The 20,490-nt window shown below is 34.8% G+C and overlaps 2 protein-coding genes across 9 annotated transcripts in view; both read right to left on the bottom strand.

Annotated features, from left to right (window-relative positions):
* Window positions 1–16,334, bottom strand: part of LOC132633077 (ABC transporter C family member 13) — a 31,588-nt gene extending 15,254 nt beyond the window's left edge. Inside the window, exons 1-22 of one of the 8 annotated variants that reach the window (XR_009579550.1) lie at window positions 16,166–16,334; window positions 15,356–15,396; window positions 15,183–15,270; window positions 13,369–13,524; window positions 13,160–13,291; window positions 12,418–12,518; window positions 11,404–11,470; window positions 10,844–11,101; window positions 10,274–10,343; window positions 9,549–9,609; window positions 8,691–8,778; window positions 7,499–7,617; window positions 6,216–6,313; window positions 5,677–5,743; window positions 4,199–4,316; window positions 3,995–4,111; window positions 3,829–3,909; window positions 3,496–3,744; window positions 2,641–2,742; window positions 2,501–2,568; window positions 2,139–2,270; window positions 1,892–2,039 (exon numbers count right to left, since the gene is read on the bottom strand). Coding sequence is in view for 7 of the 8 variants with exons in the window: in XM_060349286.1 (XP_060205269.1) it covers window positions 1,892–2,039; window positions 2,139–2,270; window positions 2,501–2,568; window positions 2,641–2,742; window positions 3,496–3,744; window positions 3,829–3,909; window positions 3,995–4,111; window positions 4,199–4,316; window positions 5,677–5,743; window positions 6,216–6,313; window positions 7,499–7,617; window positions 8,691–8,778; window positions 9,549–9,609; window positions 10,274–10,343; window positions 10,844–11,101; window positions 11,404–11,470; window positions 12,418–12,518; window positions 13,160–13,291; window positions 13,369–13,524; window positions 15,183–15,268; window positions 15,356–15,396; window positions 15,884–15,927 (2,403 nt within the window). In the remaining variant the exon portion in view is untranslated. Of the gene's footprint in view, window positions 1–1,891; window positions 2,040–2,138; window positions 2,271–2,500; window positions 2,569–2,640; window positions 2,743–3,495; window positions 3,745–3,828; window positions 3,910–3,994; window positions 4,112–4,198; window positions 4,317–5,676; window positions 5,744–6,215; window positions 6,314–7,498; window positions 7,618–8,690; window positions 8,779–9,548; window positions 9,610–10,273; window positions 10,344–10,843; window positions 11,102–11,403; window positions 11,471–12,417; window positions 12,519–13,159; window positions 13,292–13,368; window positions 13,536–14,547; window positions 14,569–14,675; window positions 15,149–15,182; window positions 15,271–15,355; window positions 15,397–15,753; window positions 16,101–16,165 lie in introns of those variants that run through there. The other 7 variants (XM_060349285.1, XM_060349286.1, XM_060349287.1 and 4 more) reach the window with 7 other exon arrangements.
* A 2,521-nt stretch (window positions 16,335–18,855) lies between these two features.
* Window positions 18,856–20,467, bottom strand: LOC132633076 (uncharacterized). The gene is made up of 2 exons (XM_060349284.1): window positions 20,332–20,467; window positions 18,856–20,111 (listed from the first exon to the last, which is right to left on the bottom strand). The coding sequence occupies exon 2, from the start codon at window positions 20,058–20,060 to the stop codon at window positions 19,077–19,079; it is 984 nt and encodes a 327-aa protein (XP_060205267.1). The 5' UTR covers window positions 20,061–20,111; window positions 20,332–20,467; the 3' UTR covers window positions 18,856–19,076.
* Window positions 20,468–20,490: the final 23 nt, after the last annotated feature.

Genomic DNA, 20,490 nt, shown 5'->3' with positions numbered 1-20,490 from the left:
TAATTACTATTTATCTACCATAATAAATATGGTACTAGTTATTAAATTAGAAGCCCGAAAATAATTAAAATAGCGGAGGAAGGACCAACAATTTTCAGCCAAATTAATGGCCCAAAATACCAATACAATATCATTCCCCTACTCAAATAAACAACCCATATTTTAATACCCAACCCACATTTATGTCAGCCCATATTTGAATTAATAGACCGGCCCAAACGAATTATTGACCAGCCCATTACCCGACCCGGTCCAGCCCATCCTTTTCTCCTTTACCCTAATCCCTCTTCTCCTCTTTCTCCTTCTCACCCGCCTCCTTCGTCATCTCTCTCTCTCTCACCCTAACTCCTTCTTTCTCCCATCGCCGCCGCACTTCCACCTTTCCCTTCCACTGTCGCTTCGCCTCCCTCGCCTTCCTCCACATTCGGTTTGGGCTAAGGTCCAACGTGAACTATTCTTCTCCGAAGCCCAACAGAGGCCTAGATCCAGAAAAAGAGATTGTTGGGCCGAAGCCCAACAGCTACGCTCACAGCAGTCCTAAAATGGGCCGAGTCCATTTAACTTATTTGCTCTTCCATTTCATTTTGTGCGTTTAATTTGTGTTGTATGACTAACACTTTTTGTTTTGTTAATTTAGATGAACTTTAGCGAATTAGTGGAGTTTAGTTTAATAAGAAGTAGTTAATTTAAAAGAGAGCTAACAACTAATTCATGGATATTATTATTATTTTATATAGTATCCTTACTATTTATTTTGGAATGATTGATTTTAAAATATTATGACTACGTATTTTGGAGAATCAAGATTTACTCTTATTATCTTAGAAGTTTAAAACGTCACAAATTTTACATAACATTAGCTCATTCTAAATAAAAAGACAAACTAATTTAACGGATAACTCTTTCACTTTAGTTCATTTCAAACACTTGAAATACACATTTGTTAAAACATTAATATTAATCTTGCAATAACTTTACAAATACATTTTTAATTTGCAAGTTGGCGTAATTCATATTCCGAATACGTATAAACATTACTCATTTCCTTTTCTTTTGGTTTATTTATAACTAAAATCTTTTTATTAAATCACTACTTTTCTACAAGTTTTACTTTAAACATTTTTCTTCTATCTAAAACTTTAGCAATACTTTCAAGATATTCTCTTAAATATTTTATAATACTATATTTACATTTAGCCTAATTAATTTTATGTCCGGTCGGTCAACCATTGTTAATGGGTCTTAAAGGGTGCCTAATACCTTCTCTTTAGACTAATTGAACCCTTACCTAGAATCTTAAGTTTCGCAGACTTAAACAGAGTTAACTTTAAACATAACTTTAATAAACTTTAGGTGTCCTAATTCACCATAAATAATTAGGTGGCGACTCCTTAACACAAACCAAAACAGGAATCTCCAATATGTCGTACTTCTACTTTAACTCTCCAGGGTTAAAAATGGGGTGTGACAAGCTGAATATAGAAAAAAACCTATTACACTGACCATTGAACTACGCACAACTCATTGCATGACAACAATACATTCATGTGCATTATCAAGCTCAACAAGCTATATCAACTAGTCTTTTATTAAGGCAAGTTGGCTCGTACTTGCAAAAACGATGAGCCATGAAAAACCAATGGCTCGTATCCATATACAAAGTAGCATCAAATTATCTCCCTACTGATTATTTCACTCACTCGTTACTTAATAGAAGTTCCTATCAATATTTTTCTATTTTTTTTTCCTTATAATCTTTGTCAGGAATTGGAATTTCAGCATTTCTTGTAAGGGAAATAAAAAACTTAATGAGTTAAAAAAAGATGTACGTAAGAAACCTCAAAAAGCTCTATTAGATCCAGCATAAAAGAGGAGTTGGTGAATGAAAAACCTGAATATTATGTGTGCAAAGGATGCGCGTCTGCTGATTCATTGGAGGGCCAAGAATTGCATTATGTAAAATTGAACAACCAACATGTGCATCAACTGCACTAAGGATATCATCAAGCAGGTAAATTTCCTTATCATGATAAACAGCTCTGTCAGATACAGAAAAAGTTGTCAGAAGATCAGACAATTCAGTATTCACAGTCACTAGACAAGGACCTTTGCAATTTGAAGAGAGAAAATCATGTCACCTGGCAAGTGCAAGACGAGCTCTCTGTCCACCAGATAAGTTAAATCCTTTCTCTCCAACAAAGGCCATATCACCTCCTGTCATTCTGGAAATATCGAAGTCCAAGGAGCAAGCTCGTAAAACTTCTGAGTATCTGCTCCCATCAAAATCCAAGAAGCTTATGTTAAGTAGTGACTCCTCAATAAACCTTCAGATATTGCATTTCAAGGGTCCAGGGCATACAAAATATCATCCCAAAGAACATTGAGGTTAACCAGAAGAATGGGGACTTTGGAAATGCAAAATTGAGAACTAACAACTGAATGCAACTGAAACTATCCAAACACATTCTTATTGCCTTGTCAAAAGGTAAAGGAAAGAGACCTCCTTGGATCATACTCTCTCCCGAACAAAATGTTATCACGTACAGTTCCTGAGAGAATCCAAGCAACCTGAAAAACAGGCAAACTATGTGATCAGGACTACTATGTAACACATCAAATCTAACAGCAGTTTGTTCACACCTGCGGAACATATGCTATAGAACCATTCCGGTCCACAGATCCATTAATTAACCTCGTTTCCCCCAAAATCAAATTCAACAAGGATGATTTCCCTGACCCAACCTGCAAGAAAGAGATTCATAATAAGAGAAACAATAGTTTTGCTAGAAAGTAACCTTGCAGAGAAGAAGCATTGGATAACATTACATGTCCAAGAAAATCAGTGCATTACATGCTACACCCATTTCGTATGCTGGAAAAGGGAGGTATAGCTTCTTATTGTACTATATTGCACCAACCATAGTTTCTTTCCCTACAGTTAAAACTACCAAACTGGGTACTAAGGTGAACTAAAGTAAAGAAGGTGCCTGTGCTAGACTGCAGGTAGTATCAGTATAGAAGGATCACACAGATATAGATTCAAGTTTCTTTTTTGCAATTATAATCATGTCTCCAACTTCGTCCAACTGGACACGGTGAAAGAAAAACCCCAAATAGGAAGTCATACATATACAGTATTCTCACTAGCTCAGGTAGAACGAACTTTTGCACCAGAAAGAAGCAGAGGCTTTGCAATAACAATTCTAAACATATTATCCATTTCTAAGACAAAGTGTGCATATATCAAATATCTCTTGATTCAAAATGTTATATCGTCTAGTTTGTTTTTTCTGCATCAACTTCTGAAAAGTCACTGCATAACCCAAAAGTTTGTAAATGGTAAAAAGAGAACCTTAAATTGAAAAACATAAAACAAAGCTTTAAGATACTCTAAATTTCATATCAAATGAGGCAGGTTGGTCCAAATTTTCTTACATTTATAAGCTCAAAGATATGGAATAAATTACTAATAAACAGTATCAAGCAAAGTTTCACCTCTCCAACTACTGCAACCAGTAAACCTTTTGGAATAAGAAGATTAACAGGATCCAAAACCAAATCTATTTCGTTCTGGTCGCTGCTCGACCATGTGCAAGATGCATCATGGGTGACAACAGCCATATCTTGTAATTTGTTCTGCTTATTAGAGCAAGAGAAAATTGAACAATTGTTTGGTTCTTCCATGTTTGTCTCCTGCTCAAAACAGGATAAATACTTGCATAACCTCCTAGAAGATATAACAGCCTGCAAAAACAAAAACAAAAAAGTGAAAAATATTTTAGAATAAAGGAGGATAATTTCTCAAACAAAAGAATTTTCACAACTTACATCAATTAACCCATTGATGACCCAAGGGAATGAATTTAATGGAGAAATCAAGTTGTTAAACAGTGCGACACAAGTGAAAACCTGCAATATAACCAAACAATTAGGGAAAATATGATTTAAAAAAAATGGCCCAAGTAAGCAAGTACTTTAGAATCTGTGATTGTACCGTTGCTGCATCAAGTTGATGGCCCATCAAAGTATAGAGTCCAAATGTGAACAACGAGAAAAGTGTTGGTGTTGTTGCCCAGAAGAAAACGCACCACGAGTCCAAGTATTTCCTAGTCTAACATAAAAATAATAAGAATTAAGTCATACGACTCATGTTACTATCAAGCGTAAAGAACTAGAAAAAGGAAGAATGTTGTCTCACTGATAGGTGTTTCACTTCTTCTGATCTCGTCTTCATTAGCCAACTTGCAAAAAGTAGTTCCCAACCATACATTTTCAAAGTGCGTATGTGTGTTAAAATCTCCGATGTCATTCTAATCCTGTAAAGAGGCATGAACAGTAGATCGTAACAAATATAGAGAATGTTAATTGCATAAACTCAAAAGACGTAACTCATCCCTTCTTTTGTTTTTATTGGAAAAAAACAGCACACGATATTCATCCAAGACATTTCACTCCTTCCCACCCTAAGAACTATACACAAACAACTGTCTCCTAAATATTTTCTTCAACAAGTAGAACTATCAGCTTGATTCTGAAAAGAATCCAACCAGCCCTTTCTTATTTGTGAAGGAACAAGATGGATAATGTAAGAACATCCCCAGTAACATGAGGACAGCATCAACCTAATTATGGAATGTCAGCAGCTTAAAGGAAAGTCTCTTTTAAACTATCTGATTTTGAGTAAGCTAATTCTTCCTTACAAGCAATACTTCCAGAAACTGCTGCTGATTAAGTGTGTAAAGACCTTCAAAATGAATTTAAGCAGGTGGAACATGCAATATTCAATCTTCAAAATTATTGCTGGCCTATATTTCAATTCTTATAAAGCCAGCATATAAACTGATGTGAGACCACAATCCAAGACATCTCGCCTTTGTGAAGGAAAAAACTGTTTCGACCTGTTCATTTGTGTCATACAATTCTTCCTTACCAGCAATCATCTAGTATCTTTAGTTGCTATCTGACCTAACATCCAGCCACAGTAAACACCTCGAATGTTTGGACATATCTAACCTATCTGCTCTCATCTATATGTCTCCCTTTACCACACACATAAATTTTGATTTCTGTGAGCAAACCAAGCACTTGATACTCCAGAAAAAAGGCATAATAATAATTTCAACAAAGTTAAATAACGTCACCAATAAGATGTGAACTGTTGCTTAGTTTCAGTAAAATAACAAAACTGATTGACTCTACTTAATTTTTGTAAATAATCTATAGCAACTACAGATCACCAGACAAAAAACTGCAAAAGGAATGTTAAAAGATGTGATCATATTGAGGTAGTGAAACTACAAACTCCATGCCAAGTTTAGAAAATAAATTTGTAAAATTGCAATTATTGAACACGGGCATCTATACACACTTTTCTTTCCAATATCATACTGACCAAGTAGAGAAGATTAATGAGAATAACATATTTTTTTATAAGAAATGTCTAAATAATGAATGAACATACATTTTTAATAAGAAATGTTCAAATAATGAATGAACATACATTTTTCTTATAAGAAATAATTAAATAATGAGTGAACATACATTTCAGGAATGAATAATAGAGCAAAGAAGAAAAACAATAAGAAAAAGAAAAATGAAATCAAAATAATAGTCCCATATGAGGTGATATACTAAAATGAAATCCAGCAAGGCTCTAAAGAGTTTCTGGGCATATACCTTTCATCCTTTTGCTCCATCATGCTCTGTGTAGCTTTCGCAATAACATTTGCAATCCACTTGTTAACTGCATAAAATAACAATTATCAAGCCTTCTCTAGAATTGTCTAAACCATTAAGACCTAGGCATATCAATAACCACTTATCAACCTTTAACTCAAACTAGGAAAAGGTCTTAATATATGGTGACTATTGATTTTATTACTGACGCTGATGAGTTATATAAGTTGAAAAACATAAATTGCTCCTCAAACTAAGGCCTAAACCTTCATCAACCTCGCATCAAGGAAAACTAATCTGCAAGCATATCAACAATGTTTTCTAGTGACAACTAATCAGTATTTATCACTTACAGATTCTCCAATAATAAGCAAGTTATCCATAAACTTAGTATTATCGCGACACCGTATTTCCATCAGACCAACTTAAAACATATACTTGTCTCTGTCATATGCACTCGTATTTAGGCAAACACACTAGCTTCAAATTGTCAATTGTTTTTGCAGCATGTTCAACTCTATATCAGAGGCATCTAGTACCTGGTATTAGCAAGATTATTATAGCTATTCCAGAAAGAAATGCGAACTTGACTTGTGTATACAGCAGATAAAGAGCAATTCCAATCTGCAATGGCAAACTGATGCATTTCATGATTAACAGATCCGGTAACCAAGGAAAAGGAAAAAGGACAACATCCAAATATGCTTCATCACATTTCAAATAGACACTCTTTGTCACAAGAAGGTGTAGTGAGTTTATCGTAGATCTTGAAAAAACCCTCACTTTTCTTGAATAGATGCACTTAACAACAAAAGAAACAAGAAGAGAAAATGACACAAGAAAAATACAAATGAACAGATACTTTCTCCACATTGACCCTGACTAAACACATACAGTATGTTCAACATTTTGCAGAGCAGGACCACTCTCTTTTAGCAACAATTTATCATTAGTTATCCCCAAGAAAAACTAACAATAGGATCGAAAATTGTGCATTTAATATTGCCTCTCTACTTTCCAAAGTAGGGGTAAGGTCTGCATACACTCTACCCTCCCAGACCCCACTTTGTGGGATTTCACTGGTAATCAAATAAAATACATGAATATACAGTCGGAAGTATGCATAAAGAGTAAGAAAGAATGGTAACACAGAGTCAGAAAGTTAAAGATCCGTCAACACAAATATGAACCCATCATACCAAATTTTCGCTGAATGAAGTAAAAAGCATAGTGGATAAATAGCACAATATCCAAAATTTAGAGAACATGGTTGAGTACAGCTAGCTACTGATAAAAGAAACTGTTTGCACAGCCAGCAGATATACGTTAATTCGTACTCAAATTTTGCTAGCCATGCTACCTTTTTACATTGAGTTCTCTTATATCGTGGCTTTCAAGTTACCTACTGAAAGACAATAAGTGAATCTTTATCATTCACTGAACCATAATGATTTTTTAACTGGTTCCGACTTCCCGAAACATTTTCTTCTTTCCGGTCACAGTGCAAATGACAAATTGCAATTAAAAAAATTCTCAAGAATGTTTTGGCATAGATTTAGGAAGCACAAGTGAGTTTTAAATATGCACAGAAAATAATTGTTGAAACTTATAAAATAAAAAGCATCCACTACTGCATGAATAAAGCCTTTACTCAGATCTTTCGGATACTGATCATAAGAAGGTTAGCAAGCAAAAGGAAGTTATAACATCTTCATTTTGTATAGCTTATTGTGGTGGTGGTGGTGGGGGTGGGGGGTTTGGGGGCCGGGGGGAATGGACCAATTGCATTGTTACTGATCTTCTCAAGATAGAGAATACTAACCTCCACACATCATGTAAACTATTACACAGGTTCGCAATTCGATCAGCATCCACGGACATAAATGTCTGAATCTCTCCTTCCGAAAATTTTGATCTCTCAGCCAAACTAACAGAAAGACACTTGAAAAGAAAAATGGCATTGTTAGTCACTAATATCATGTAGCCATAAAATTCACTCACTGCTGAAGTTTGAAAACTAAGGAGAAGCTCCTTTAGGTTTAAAAAAGTGGTAGACACATAGACATGCCTATAGAAGGACAAAGGTCGATTTATCACTTTTCTCTATGACCATTATACTTCAAAAATGGAAAAGATAAATAAAAGGTACTCTCTGCCTGGATTCCTAGGTTTTGCAAATGGGACTTGGCCCTCCTACCTAGCCTTAGGTTTTGAAGACTGGTAGGACACCCTTTACATGGAACAAAAATATCCAATGTATTATTTTTCTCAGTTGTCACTCTAGACGACAAAAATTCGTATAAGAACAACACGCAAATCATGGTCAATCATACTCTACTATCTAAAGAGCTCAATACTCCTAATATACTCGCTTTAACCGAATATAAAATGGGTGTCAATATTCTCATTTTAGGTCAAACATATTCTAAGTTTGAAAATATCCAGATGGAAATAATCTGAATGAAGAAAATATAAAGAACTTGTAGTGCTTTTTATTTTTATTTTGTTAATATTGTCCAGAGATGAGATCATATGGAGTAATGGTGAATGAGGCTTCATATCATTGACCCCAACTTGTTTGGGGCTGAAGCATAGTTGTTATTGTAAAGATTTCCAGTTTAGGCTTTTAAAAGAAAAGAATCATTCAGTTGAGAACATAGGAAAATAATAACATTTTTCAGTTAGATAGGCATTTCAAATACTTCAGACCTAAAAGAGCTAAGACATAGTATCTGAAAGCTCAAGATTTAAGCTCGTTTCATTAGAAAGCAATGACAATAAATACCCTCCTCATTTGACAAGAAAAGAAGCACCTGACACTGTCCAAATTTAAAGAGACTACAAATGCCACTTTACCATCTAAATGGTCTAGTGAAAATTACTCACGATATAAATCACAAATGAAGATACAACATGATCCCGTATGACAGCTGTAATGTGTGGCTATACAACAGATTGTTGAAGATAATAAAGAAGGAACTGATAATAGCTTATTGTTGATAAAGAAGATTCACCTTTCCATAAATAAGACTCATGATACTGGATCTTAGCTTGAGCTTGAGCTTTGAAAGATGAAAAGTATATTGTGTATCAAGGAACGATCTGCAGCATTACACAGAGAACTTCTGAAACTTAGACAATGTGTCATAAATCAGAGACTAATAATATCTTACAATGTAAATTATACAACTAAAATGGTCAGACAAATGCGAGAAAGACACGATATATGCTAGATAGTATGAGAAGTATTCGGTATATAGATAACAAAACTCAGGTTGAAAGCTTGCCACAATAAGTATACATTTCCAAAGAAAGAAAATGCGAGATGGGTAGAACTCCAGTTAAAATCGACTTCCCATTTTCCAGTAAAACTCAAGTTCAAAAAAGTAAAAAAACAAAGCAAATTCTAACAAGGCTGGAGATACAGAGATAGAAGGTGAAATGTTCCACTCTCAAAAATGTCGATAACAGCAAATTCTAAAGTAAAAGCCTACATCTATCCAAGACCAATTGTGTTTACATGTATGTCCTGCCATGGAAGTGACATCCCTTCTAAGACACATATATATATGAACACGACTCTTTCTAAACACTTAAGCAGTTAGATATGTATATTATGACATGAAGATATAACTTGAAATCCAAAATGCTGATAAACGAGCAACCTAGAATTCACACAGTTCTCTCTCTCTTTTTTTCTTCATGTTTTGTGTGTGCAAGATAACATTGGGCAACAGAATTCTGTCAGTAACTAAAGTTCTGATACGAAGTTCACCAAGAACAACATGTAGTTTCACAAGAACTTGAAAAAAACTGAAAAATATCATAACTAAAAATTAAAATGAATTCCAGAAAAGGAGATTAACAGTTACTTCAAGACAGAAGAAAGGCCCAAGGATAGTGCAAGAATATAGCCATCATAGTCTCTCGAACCTGTAGATAAAGAGTACAAACACCAGTCATGAAGGGTCATTCGACCTTGAGAAGAATGTTTAAGAAGAACCGATGAACAGTCATGAAGGCATCTGGCAGACTTGTCCAATGATTAGTTAATTGATCTATGCTAAATTGAGTTCGATGATATACAACATTAAAGCTAACCATTGTCAATAATACCGTCAGACTGGAAGATACTACAGTCCTTGTAAAGGAGAAGAAAGCAGCATCTTCAACTAAAAATCTACACTCTAATGATTGATGGGGAGAAAGCATCTGCATTAAAAAACTAAAAGAGGACATGCTAAAAGAGGACATGCAACAACTGAATGGGGACAAGATTATTGATTCTGAAAATTTTAACAGTACACGTACTAATATCAGGTTAGAATTAATTCTATGGAGGCATTATGTCGATTGACAAGAGTAATCATTCAGAAAACTTCTGATCGCATTTGTAAGAAGCAAAGTTTTAATTAACTCTAGGAGAGCATTAATTTTGATGTCAGTTGAAAAGCAGGAAAAAACAACTGTCTTGGAATATGAAAGCTCCGAAACCAGAGAGAAGTATCACTTTTCCAGTGAAAAACATGGATTAAGTTCAGTAGATTCAGAATCTGAAGGATACTGAAAATAAAATGAAATAATTCTATATGCAAACCTTGCTGGAGGAAGCGAATCAACTTATTGAGAAGCAATGGACCCGCAAAACCGAGACAGTCATTAAGCACCTACAAAATGGAGAAAAGGTATTAACAATTCAGTACTGTATTTTTGAATAATGAATGCATCATCAAATTCAACTATTGGTCTTGAGATCTAACTGGTCCCTATATTCTAAAGAAACTTTGCATATGATGCCACGTAAGAAAACACCAAAAACTTGTGGTATGCAATATAAGAAGTTAGTCACCTAAAGCAGAAAAGACTTTCATCAGTTACCAGCTTGCATCATGCAGAAGTTCTCTGGAATAAACCTTTATGGAATCAGTAGACAGTTCTCCCTTGTCCTATTCAATTGACTCTCATTGTCCAGTAATATGTTATGGAAAAGGATTTGATTTGGTTACATAGAGTTGTTTGTAGTATGTTTAGATAATAAACTGTCTAATACAGTGGGTAGCTGGTAAAAAATGTGTCCCATCAAAAATGCATCAGCTTGGTGACATGGACGCATTGGTTCTTCCTTATTTTTCCAAGATTAACATAAAGTGGTCACAATAAATATTACCTTCAGAAGACCTAGACGGAAATATTGCCATCCATAAGCACGACATATTGTTTTGATTAATGAAGGATGAGAATGTTCGTTTCTTTGTTGAGCTTTCCAGCATGTCAACAGCAAAGTGTGGCAGGATGAAGGATCCATATCAATGGGTAGCTCAAGCAAATCTTCAAAGTTAAGTTGCCTTTTGACTCCACATTCCATTACGGGTTTGATAGATTTGAATGCTATCAGATCCCAGCAGTTGCATATAATTCCCTTTGACTAATATCCCAATGAAAGCCATTGTTCCAAGATTAGAATAAACAGAGGAAAGAAGAACAGAAAGTAAAAATGTTATGAGGAACCAAAGTTTGTGCGCAAAGTAAAAACGAATATGGATTCCGCACCATTTTAATACAGAAAAAGTATAGAATTTGTAACTTATTTTTTAAAGAACTAGTATTTTCTGACATGTCCAAAGTGGTAAAACTGGTCTCAGTGTTTTCATATTTCAACAATCCCATGACGGAATTCAATAAATAGCATGAAAAATCTCATATAATGAGTGGAAAAGATATACATACCACTCCTCTGGAGCTACCTTGACCACTGTCCATTTTACTCGGCAGAAGTAACTCCTCCTCCACGCAACTATTTATTTTTCAATTAATCATGAAGTTAGTAATGAATTAAGAAAAAAAGAAAAAAAAAACAGATGAATGTATTAACTACTGGATAAATTAACTTTAGCAACGCATTCACTGTTTGATCAACATAATTAAAATTTCAAAATCTGATAATTATTGCCAGATCATATTGTTACATTGAGAATACATAATAATAAATAAATATATGATGAATCCGGGTAGATGAAAAATCAAAAACTTCTATGCATCTGCATGAATAATATCATCCAAAACAATGTAGGTAAATGAACTTCTATCAGAACTTATGCCAGACATTTAATGCATACATATTAAAATTTAGAAAGCTCGGAGAGTCAAAGCAGCATGCATTCAAGGGATTAGATGATTATCAACATTCGAATGTTTAACATATCCAGTAGCTGGTTGAATACACAAATCCTGGACGTAAATCCATATCAACTTAGCAAGGTAATAGAAGATTGGAATAATATGTTTTATGATTCCATTTTGGATTACAAATAATAAGAGGTCGTTCCGTTAATCGATCTGCGGACCCGAAGCCAAGCTCCAAGCTCCATTTTTTGTCATTCATTCTCAGGTATGTTTACAACACTTAAAGCACTTATGCTAAAATCCACTGCATTTGATTGTTTTAATTCAAGAAACGTATCTTTCATTTTTTTATTTTTTGCATTCACTGATTCATGCTATTAGGTTATAAATTAGTATTTCATCAAGGGCACAAAGTTCTAATTTCTCAAAATTAAACAGCACCTCTCCCTACTAGGATGACTCTTTTTTTGACCTCTCATCTGTCAGGTAACCTATAATCTTTATGCATATGTGGTTACTCAACTGCACTAAGAGGCTAGGATCACAGATTACAGAACCATAGCTGGATCTTTGAATCATTGCAAACTCATAATGTCAAAAACAAGAAGAGGAAGTTACCTACTACTCTGAGGCCTTGCTGTAGCTCTGATTATATTAATCGAAACTCCAAAACACATATCCATTAAAGCAGTGAAGCTTTCTTTAAGACATAGTAGAACCTGTAACAGAAAATCATATTCGACTATTTCAACATTCAGTTGTCAGCAGAATCTAGGTGATAAATGTGTGCAGTAAAGCAGATAAGTATCAAGAGCTGAACATGGAAAATTGTTCAAGACCAGTAAAGCCTCCTCCTGAACAGATACTTTCTCTTACATAAGATGTTGGTTCGAAGACCTTAGGGTGTATATCCATGAAGAACACAAAGATTCATAAGATAATAAACCACCTTTAGCTTCAGCTTACTGTAGAGAATCTATTAATCTGCTTTGGCAGTAATCTACTGCATACTTGTAAAGCATAGCACTAGACAAGCCTAGAAAAAACATTTTAGCACAAAAATGCCAATGCACAACAAGTACCAATATGCATGAATTTGGGTTAAAAGTAATAAACAGTAGCTCAACGTATTCCTCAGGAATTTAAAAAAAAAAAAAAAAAAAAAACTGATTCTGAAGTGCGACAAGATCCAGCATATTTACTTGTAGGGGCATTCGTAAAACTGATTAATGCATTTACCACCATATAAAAATAGATCTCTTGGAGAAAGTAAATTTCACAGATCCAACAAGTCCACCATCTTAAAAAAACTCAGTGCAGTGAAAGCCATATAAAATTTCCTGTAAATGACAAGTTGTACCTGAAGAGAAGTAAAATCTCTTTGTAAATGAGGTACTAAAAGAAGAAATTTCAACATCCACCAAACACATAAGATGGGGTTGCAGCAAACAATATAGCAGTACCCACACTTCAAGACCAGCAGAATGGTAGCCTGAAAAAGTATGCCTGATAAGAAATGGGAATCACTGCAAACAAATTCATAATGTGATAGAGAAGTGCAAGTCTCACCCAAACTGAGAATTGTGAGAACCTGAAGAGCCATTCATGATATTGAACATGATTACTGTCAAGCATTTTTTTTATTAGCACAATCATGTCGTAGAGTGCCATGCTTGCACCCAAAGCAGGTATAAGATGCAAGGAAACCTTTAACAGAAGGGGTACCTGTTTGATCCCTGTAGACCATTAGCCCACGAAACACCTCATGAAAATATTAAACTAACTATATAGAGTGAAGACTTCCATGGAAATAATTTGTATAATTACGAGTCAAAAAGTGCAGTTATAAAGTTAAGAGAATGGAAAACATGAAATAAGGCAATTCAGAATTGAAATGACTAATCATAAATAAATAAGAAAATACTATGTTGTCTTCTTTAAGCTAATCCAACTCCATAAAGCACCAAGAAATCACATTCATAGTACAATTATGTAAAACAAAATGGCTCTAAGAAATCTAATCAAACAGCTAGAGACCCTATATTTTTCACCCAAACACGTAAAATACAAACTGAACCCTCAGTCTTCTACACAGGGTCTTGAATCCTATTAAAGACCCTCGTTTGTTTCCTTGCACATAATCAAAACATAAATGACAAGAACACTTCCCTAGGTGCATTTTCACCTCTAGCCTTCTTTCTTATGTGCCAGAAACCTATGTGATTTAAAAACTTGTAAGAACTACAATTTCCAAGCTACATGACAGCAACAAATGGAGAGATAAAATTGTTACACTTGTCCTTGCACAAAACACCAACACCTGATAAATTTCCTCATTTCCTGTTAATTATATCAGGGGAAGAAACAATTGACGTTATCTAATAGGTAAAAGCAATTACATGTGGTAGATAATTAATCTGCAGCTATAGCTCAATAAAAACAAGTGGCACTGCTGTCTTGCTATGAGAGCCAAAAGAGCGGTTGTATTTTTTGGGAGAATTTTATACCAAGTTGGATTGTGCATGATGCTAATGGTACATTTGAACTTTGTAGTTAGTTGATGCAGTAATACAAAGTGTTTAGTTTCGGTGGGAAAAAAAGAAGTTCTGCAACACTATATGATTGCGCGTTCCTGACTATACACTGCTTCCTACACAGCCAGAAAATAGCACGGAAAACCTTCTTTATGATCAGATATTCATTAATCTATACAAAACTCCTTTTTATAACCGTCGTGTCTGGGCTAACCTACATAAAACCGTGCAATGATAAAATCTCCAGAAACTGATATCCGTCCTGGAAAAAGAGAGATATGATGGTGATCACTAATTTGAAGCTAATGAATTCTGATAACTCATCAGCATCCGAGTACCCACCTGTCCCCATCTCTTCTATACTCTGCTCCAATCACTTTTCTCCCCAAACTGTCCTGCTTTTGTTGCAAGTCTTCACAGCCATTTACCGTTAATGAGAAAACTCAGTTGGACCTTTGCGAAAGTGGATTATGTTTACCATCATAAACACAGTTCCATGATCAATGTAAGGTACAGGAAAACTAGTTTCTTCAACAGTTAGGAGTTTGATCACAAACTCAGATTGATAATTATCCAACCCCAAAACCCGTGGAGGAAAGATATTTTCGCACCCTCCCTTCTCCAAGAAATAGAGATAGACGCTGCAGATTTTGCAATCAGATACGAAGGCTTATTAAGATGCACTTCTAATTAAGTGCTCTACTTCCCATATGGATCATGCCAAATGAAATATACTTTCCTAAATGGAATGGCTACATTTATTATATGAAATGTGTAGAAACTTTTATATCCAATTTAAGCGGAGTGGTGAAAGGAATCAACTTCTCTTGCAATGAATATGCAGCATACCCTTTTTCCATCTCTGGCACTCCTTTTACTTGCTCCTATAGCAGCAACAAGGACAACAGTCAAGATATTAGCTCCAAAACCTAAAACTGTGAACATGGTTAAGGTAATAAACAATTACTGCAATTAACATATCTTTCTTAACATAGAAAAAAAAAACATTAATGTAAGGATATAAGTTGCTGAAACACTCTGAAACTCCATCGCTATTCCATACCTGACCACCAAGAAATAAAAAAAGGAAGTGGTGAATAGCACAAACACAAGGTATAAAGGTAGCAAGATATAAAGCATGATTTTCCATCTCTACTAATAGAGGTTCAAGAAAAAGAGTAATTTTTGAAGTTTCAGAACTAAGGACTAAGGTTACACCGAGAAGCAATAGTCTTAGTACCAGATAGAATCTTGAAGACTAGCAAAGAAAATCTCAAGAAAGAAGCGGAAATATTTTCAGATAATAAAAAGTGAAAAAAGATGGTACTAATTACTATTTTATTAAGAAAATACAGGAGAAAGGATGAGAGAAAAACTCAGTGCAGAGAAATAACTGAATTATTTAAAAGCAAAAGAATACCCTACGGCAAGGCGAATAGGCCAACAGAGGATGTTTGTAAATTGTAGTAGGATTACTGTGTACAACAAGAAGTCAAGAATGTAACCAAGTAAAAGACTTGAATAAAAGAGAATTTCCAAAGTTATCCCACTCTGTATAGTAATCAGAACCAGACAGAATCTTGATCTTGAACATTCGCAAAAGAAAACTGACACAGGAAGTATGTTTGAGGAAAACAACTAACTTCTGTAGTTCATAATTAAATACTACTCCTACTAATTAAGGATGCCAGAAAAGTAGGAAGAACTGAATTCTTGAAACAAAAACCGTCAAGAAAAGAGCAGTCTTTTTAATGTATAAACTTGGGAATACTGAAAACTGATCATAGAGAGTAATCAAATTAGTGGGAATTAGGCAAATAGTAAAAACATACGTATGGAGAGTGAGGACAAAGACGCTTCATCAAGTCCATGGAATTCAACGGTGGAAGTGGAAAGTAAACTGGCAAGAGTAGTGCATGCAGATGGATGACATTATATATAAAGAAAGAAAGTTGGCAAATCAACATGCGGGTCGGGTTTATGGATCATTTTTGTCTAATCCGCAACTTTCCACATGCCCCCTTGAATCTGTTGTGGTGATTTTCGTCTTTTTCTACTTTTACTTTAACTGGCTATTGCTTTAAAGTTTAAGCTTTATCGGTATGGTGCAACTTAAAGCTGAGGAGGCTAAAATATAAACCCTTTACGGTAAACAGATCCAAAGCTCCACATTTAAACGGTTGCCTTTTTTTTTTTTTGATTAGTGTTACTGTTTTCCCAGGCGATTTTCATGCATCTGCATTGGAGCCCAACTAATTTAAATTCGTGTTGCATACGATACATTTAAAGAAAAAGTATGCTTTATCAGGTATTTTTCATATCTAAAACTCAAATTCAAAACGTTTAATTAAAAATGAAGGAATTTTTATCTATCCTTGTCACGATTTTTTCCATAACCAAAACAAATGTTACTTTATCTCTTCTTTCCATAGTGAACTCCTCAGCCCACTTTTTTCCTGAAAAGTTAGAGTTAGTTTTGATCCTTTATTATTATACTAACAAAATTTACATAATTATCTTTTATCATTTTAAAATAATTGAACTATATGCACTATAATGAAAAAGTTGTTTAATTTTATTCATTATAATAGTAAAGTTACAAAATTTATTTTTTATTACATTCAAATGACTAAACTTTATCATTGTAATAGTAACGTCACTCAATTTTATCTTCTCTGTTGACAGAACCTTCTCATCAAGTGACTTTTTTTTTTATTTGCGCCGTTTAAACAATTAAAATAACTTTTTTTTATGATGTTATTGTTATAGTGAGTAAATTTAGTTAGTTTAATATGATAAAAAATAATTTTATCACCTTGTTATAGCGAAAAAATTCAGCAATTGTACATGAAATTTTAAAGCTAAAAGGTAGGAAGAAAAACGCATTCTCTCCCACTTGAACATTGATTTTAAGTTTTTATAAAATGAAATATAATCTTTGGAAATTAATTATTCAAGAATCTCGATTATATTTCAGCCCCTTTCCCGAATATAGAAATAATAACACATTCTATTCCACTAGACTATTGATTTTAACAATTGACTTGACTGAAACTTTTTAGAAGAAGAAATATAGCCTCTCAAATTACGAATATGATTCCTCATCGCCATTCTTTAACTTAAAGGGTGACATTTGGGTAAAAAAATTGTTTGGATTATAATTAAGATTAAGATTATATGAATAGTCGAACATTAAATGATTGATTTTATATTGTTGAAAAAAAGAATCAAATTAATAACTTTTATTAGAGAAAAATATGATTTTTCTTTAAAAAGGGTGATAACTAAACACTAATTAATTAATTAATTTTATCAGGGAAAAAAAAGGACTGTATCAAGTGAAATCCTTTTTTAAATTTTAGAAAATATACTAATAGAGAAGAAAAAAGAGTGAAGAGGGATTCAAAAAACAAATCCACTATGGCAAGGTGCAAATCGCTTTGGAGTGGATCTTTTACGGATTCTTTGTGGTAACGTCACAAATCCACCAGCCAAAAGCCTGTGTTGGACATCACATGTTAGGATTAACTCTAGGGAAAGCAAACATAACAAGATTGGTGATTCTGAAAATTCTTGAAGTCCAATGTACATGTCCAAAAAAATGTCAGATTTAACTTTAAGATATCATTAACTTTTATGTCACCTAAAAAGCAAGGAAAGAAAAAGGTATCTTTCTTTTAAAATCCTAGGCCCCAAACAATCAATTTCCGTTGAATATGTGAAGTAAGTTCAATTTACATTCACCGAATTTGAAGTATACTGAAAAACTAAATAGCAGTACATGCAACACTCCTGAAGAAAACAATTCAAGTCATTGAGAAGCCAGAGACCCGCAAAAATTATACTCCCTCCTTCCCAATTTATGTGATATAATTTGACTGAGCACAAAGTTTAAGAAATAAAAAAAGACTTTTGAATCTTGGGGTCTAAACTAAGCCAAAAATATTTGTGTGGTTATAGATCATTTCGTTAAGCATAAAAGTTAAAGTTTAAAGTTAAATTATTATCAAATAAGGATATGTATCATTCTTTTTAGGACAGACTAAAAATAAAAGTGTATCACATAAATTGGGACAGAGGGCGTAGTGTCATTCGTTACAATGCCCTATATTTGCTGAGCAAATGAATCCTTGTCTCCTTTGTATGGTTTTGGAGAATCATTACTTCAATGCTAATGTTAGTGTATAAGGGTGACACTTAAGATGGCAGTACTACATGTATGATGAGAGGAAAATAGGGAAGATATAGATCTTCTGGCTACTTTAGTTTCCTTAACCATACACTAGTCTGTCATCCTAGCCTTTTAAGCTGCTACTTCTGATTTGCCTCAGAGCTACACCATGCGCACACAGAGCATAATAGAAAACTAAAACACATCAAATTAGTAACAATAAAAATAAAACCTCAACAGAAATACGAGTATCAAGAAAACGCTTACTACGCCTTCCAAAACTAGCAAGAGATTAGGGAGAACAGCGGATTGTACAATCCTCCTTCCCCTGATGAAGTCCAGGCAATCGTAAAATCTGAAGTGTCTCGAGGGAGCACCCGAAAAATTGAATCGACGCAATCAAGTCTTCATTTAATTATACAGAAAGGACACTATAATTCATGTTATGAGGACTAATGCTTTCAGCTATGAGTCTATGACAGCATTCACATGACCAGCAAGGAATTTAGGAAGGTTAAACTGCCAAAAGTACTTCTAAGCCAAAGAAATACAAATCTTAATTTAGTGACATTTCAACTAGCTCCGGGGTCAAGGACGGGTAGCCGGCAATGTAGACTGATTGCCTTATCCGTTTGATGTGTACCTGGAATGTAGAACTGAAATATGACTGTTAAGCAAGCACCCAGCTGAGCGATCCCATAGAAAGCGCAATCGGGCTTTGCTTGATGACACTGAAGACTCTTGAAGAAATGCTTTACGCTCACCTGCACTGTCATTGCATCTCCTCTCTCAATTGCTATTCTTGTCCTTGACTGAGCACTCAAATGTTGATCATCTGTTGGACTCTCTGCTTGTTCTCCTACAACTGACAGCTTCCGGAACTCAGCACCAAGTGTAATTAGGGTAGTAGAAACTTGCAGATGGAGATCACCATACTTGCTTATTGAAACATTAAGCACGTCACCGACATTTTTCATTTTATCCACGAAGTTCTGTAACTGGTGCATGTCTGGTACTCCTATAAGTGTCTGAGGCATATCTTGAGCCATATCAAGGGCTGCTTGTAATTCAAGTACATCAGACCTTGACAAGGGCTTAGAGATGGGCACATCTTGAATAACGGCAGACTTGTAACCTTTCGTCTCAAAAGTGAGAAAAGGCATAGGTTGTTGAGAATGTGGAGGGAGCTTCTTTACCAGCTTGATTTGGATGCGGTTAGGGGCGTTGTTTCCACCAGGAACTCCACTGTCGCTGGCACTGAACTCGGTGTAAATACTAATGAGACTATGAAGGGCACGGTGCAGAAGAGAGAGGTCAATAGCAAAAGAAATCCGATCATCATTTTGGCTAGAGATGCGATACTCATCAAAGAGTGCTTCTTTGCGGAATTGAGCAATGGATTGGATACCATCACCATTAAGGAGGTTATGGAGGAAATATACGTGGTCTCTCGTAAGATAGAGGTGACAGATCTTTCCCATTTTGTCAAGGGCAGGCAGGAACCTCTTGTCCAAAAGATTGACACCATTGTCGGTTAGAAATGCCTTGAACTTCATTTAGTTCAATAAACACTACAAGGAAATTTGATACGATACCTCCCAGGATTCCTGCAAGACCAAGCAATCACCTCAGAATAAATCAAAAGTAGACCTCAACACGCTCCAAGTTACACATATAGCCGGTCGGCCGAAAGCAAATTTCAACAATCTAGGAGCCTTAGACATTACGACCTCAAAACGTCGATTAGGGATAGCAGCAAAAGTGAAAACTGAAATAGTATGACGGAACATTGATCAACGATTAGGTTTCATTTCGAAAGATACATACCAGTTCGATGAGGAATTAGGAAAGTTAGGGTTTGGAGCTCTTTCTTTTTTCACAAATGGCGGGAGAATTGAAGCGGCCAAATGACGACCTATTTCGCCATCCACAAGAGAAATGGTTAGAAGTGCACTAATACCCCTTCAACTTTGACTACATGATAGA

The sequence above is a fragment of the Lycium barbarum genome, chromosome 3, assembly GCF_019175385.1.
Source record: "Lycium barbarum isolate Lr01 chromosome 3, ASM1917538v2, whole genome shotgun sequence".
Classification (NCBI taxonomy): Eukaryota; Viridiplantae; Streptophyta; class Magnoliopsida; order Solanales; family Solanaceae; genus Lycium; species Lycium barbarum.
This window is presented reverse-complemented; position numbering and strand designations above follow the sequence as displayed.

What these genes read in the sequence shown, in the direction of transcription:
- LOC132633076 (XM_060349284.1), bottom strand. Translation starts at nt 20,060, where the DNA reads ATGAAGTTCAAGGCATTTCTAACCGACAATGGTGTCAATCTTTTGGAC.